Raw genomic sequence first — 2,395 nt, 5'->3', positions numbered from 1 at the left:
ATAGAAGCTCCCAAGTTTGCCATTTGCGAGGAGGGTTCTCTTCCCACCCACCTAGCCCACGGAAGCTCTTAGGAGCAGCCTGGACGGCCCGGACTCATCCTCTCGCGCTCTGACATCCCCGCGCGCCCCTGACCCCGACTTCACTTAGGGCGGTCGCATAGATATGAACTCTACAACAGCCACTCTGCTCGGGGACTTTAGGGATCTTACAATCTCGAAACCGACCTCCAGAAGGCCAGACGTTCTGTCTTGGGGCGTCCCTCCTGGCCCTTTAGCCTCACCCAGTACCCGGTCCTGACACACCCCAGCACTACCAGACCAGGAAGGGCAGACTCTCCCCACCCGGTTCAGCCGCTTTCCTTCTTCTCACAGCTCTCCAAGAGCTCGGTCATGAAGGAGATGTAGACGATGGCCAGGCGGAGGGTCTCGATCCGGGACAGCCTTTTCTCGTAAGCAAACGTGGGCACCTTCCTCCGCAGCTGGTCAAAGGCCTCGTTGAGGTTGAACATTCGCTTCCTTTCGCGGATGTTGGCGGCCTGGCGCTGGGCGTAGGTGATCACCCTTTTCCTCTTGGGGCGGCCTAATAGGGAGACGCCTCTCCCGCGCTCCTCTTCCTCCTCCTCTTCTCCGTCCCCCTGGTCCACTTCGCACTCCTCTTCTTCTGGGTCCCCCTCTTCAAACCGCGCCATCCTCCTGGGTCTTCCTTCTCGGAGCGCAAGGGCTGGATCCCCAAAGGAGACCCCGGGTGCGAAGTCGCAGAGGAGAGGGCGTCCCGGGGAGGCCAGGGACAGGTCTGCGACGAAGTCCAGCACCGTAGCGTCCACGCAGCTCTCTGGATAGGCCGCCATCGCTTCGGCTTGGCCCTGCCTCTCATCGGTTTTCCGCAGGGAGGGGCGAGGCTGCTGGTGGAGATTCTTAACAGCCTTGAATCTGATGGGGCACCATCACCGAAGGGCCAGGGAACATTAAATATTTATAACCGAGCTGATAACAGGATTAGTCGCACCGATAAGAAATGCTCTGACAACGTCCCTTCTCTCGAAGCTTATGGAAGATGACAAGCTTGAGCACGCATGGAAGACTCAAAGGGACAGGCCTCCAGTTCTGAGATCCTTTTCTGTGCGCCACCCGGGACAGTTCCTTGTTGGCAACAACCCCCAGCTCTTACCTGCTGTGCTTTTTGTGTCTGTCTTCACCCCTGCAGCCAACTAATGTTCTCCGGGCTCCTTATCTCGTGTAGTTCTTTAATTTCGTGTTGGATTTTCAAAGCGAGGATGTTTTCCACGGCGATGGCTTCTCCTTGACTTCAGGATAGGAGTCTTGAATCTTGCCACCATCTGCCAATGGATGTGGAGCAAGTGCATGTGCTTTTAATGATGTCCTGAAGAGGGGCCCTGCCTGCCTGGGATCGAGGGGAGCTGTTTGTCTGGTATCCCAGTGCAGCGGCTGCTGAAAGGCAAGACCTTCCATTAGCTTAAGTAAGCATGGCAGGGGGGCCGAGAGTGCATTCCCCAGAGTCGCTGTTGGAACCGGCTTTCTTTTTCTTTCCAGGGCATCGCAAACAGCTCTCCTGCCACGTTACAAACCCTTGCTTCTAAAGTCTGTTTGGATGCAATCAGCCTAACAATTGAGATACTTGACTTTCCTTTCCCTACCTTTACCTCCTGCTCATATAAAATAGAGGATTTTATTCCAAGAGGAAACGTGATGACGGCAATAAAATGACAAATTTAAGCTCAGGACATTTTCTATGCTCGGGCTTTGCTGTATACCTTTCAGTGTGGGGGACAAAGCAAACTCTCCCCACAAACAAAACCACTTCAAGCTCTTTTCAGAAATGCGATTTGCCCTTGATAAGCCAAAGAGTCAATCAGTTCACCCTCTGCTGAGGAGTCTTCGGACTTTTAAATTGCGGATCGAGTATTTGTTCCTGAACAAAGAAAAAAACCTAACACTTCCATCTGGCTTATTTTCCTCATTGATTTGTATTGTCCTACAGTAAGATTTAAGAGCAGAAACAATGACTTATTGAATTATATTTAAAGGAGCTTTTTGATTATCGTTAGATCGTTGAGATAAGAAAGAGATTTTAAATTTGGCATAATAAAAATAAGAGTTTACTCATTTTATATTTTCTCTAGTATCCCTAATATTTTAACAAAAGGGTCCTTTTTCTTTGTTTGTCAATAACTATATTTACTTAATTATTCAGTAATGTGTAAAGATTTATTTAAAAGACCCATTGGGTCAAAATGACAGATTAGAAGATAATTTTAAAGGTAGATTAGAAGAAATAGCCTAAAAAGATGAATGTGGAAACATCTCGGTTCAAAAGAGAACCGCCCAGGACATCAGTCCGTATTAAGGGGTAAGTTGTGGCTAAGATGGTTCACTC

At 49.5% G+C, this 2,395-nt stretch overlaps 1 protein-coding gene across 1 annotated transcript; it reads right to left on the bottom strand.

The window, feature by feature from the left end:
• Window positions 1-267: 267 nt before the first annotated feature.
• On the bottom strand, window positions 268-901 carry FERD3L (Fer3 like bHLH transcription factor). Its single transcript, NM_001194245.1, has one exon. The coding sequence runs from the start codon at window positions 846-848 to the stop codon at window positions 348-350; it is 501 nt and encodes a 166-aa protein (NP_001181174.1). The 5' UTR covers window positions 849-901; the 3' UTR covers window positions 268-347.
• Between the last annotated feature and the right edge of the window lie 1,494 nt (window positions 902-2,395).

This window comes from Macaca mulatta, chromosome 3 (assembly GCF_049350105.2).
Source record: "Macaca mulatta isolate MMU2019108-1 chromosome 3, T2T-MMU8v2.0, whole genome shotgun sequence".
NCBI classification, from domain to species: Eukaryota; Metazoa; Chordata; class Mammalia; order Primates; family Cercopithecidae; genus Macaca; species Macaca mulatta.
The sequence above is the reverse complement of the archived record's forward strand: the minus strand, read 5'-3'. Positions and strand labels throughout refer to the sequence as shown.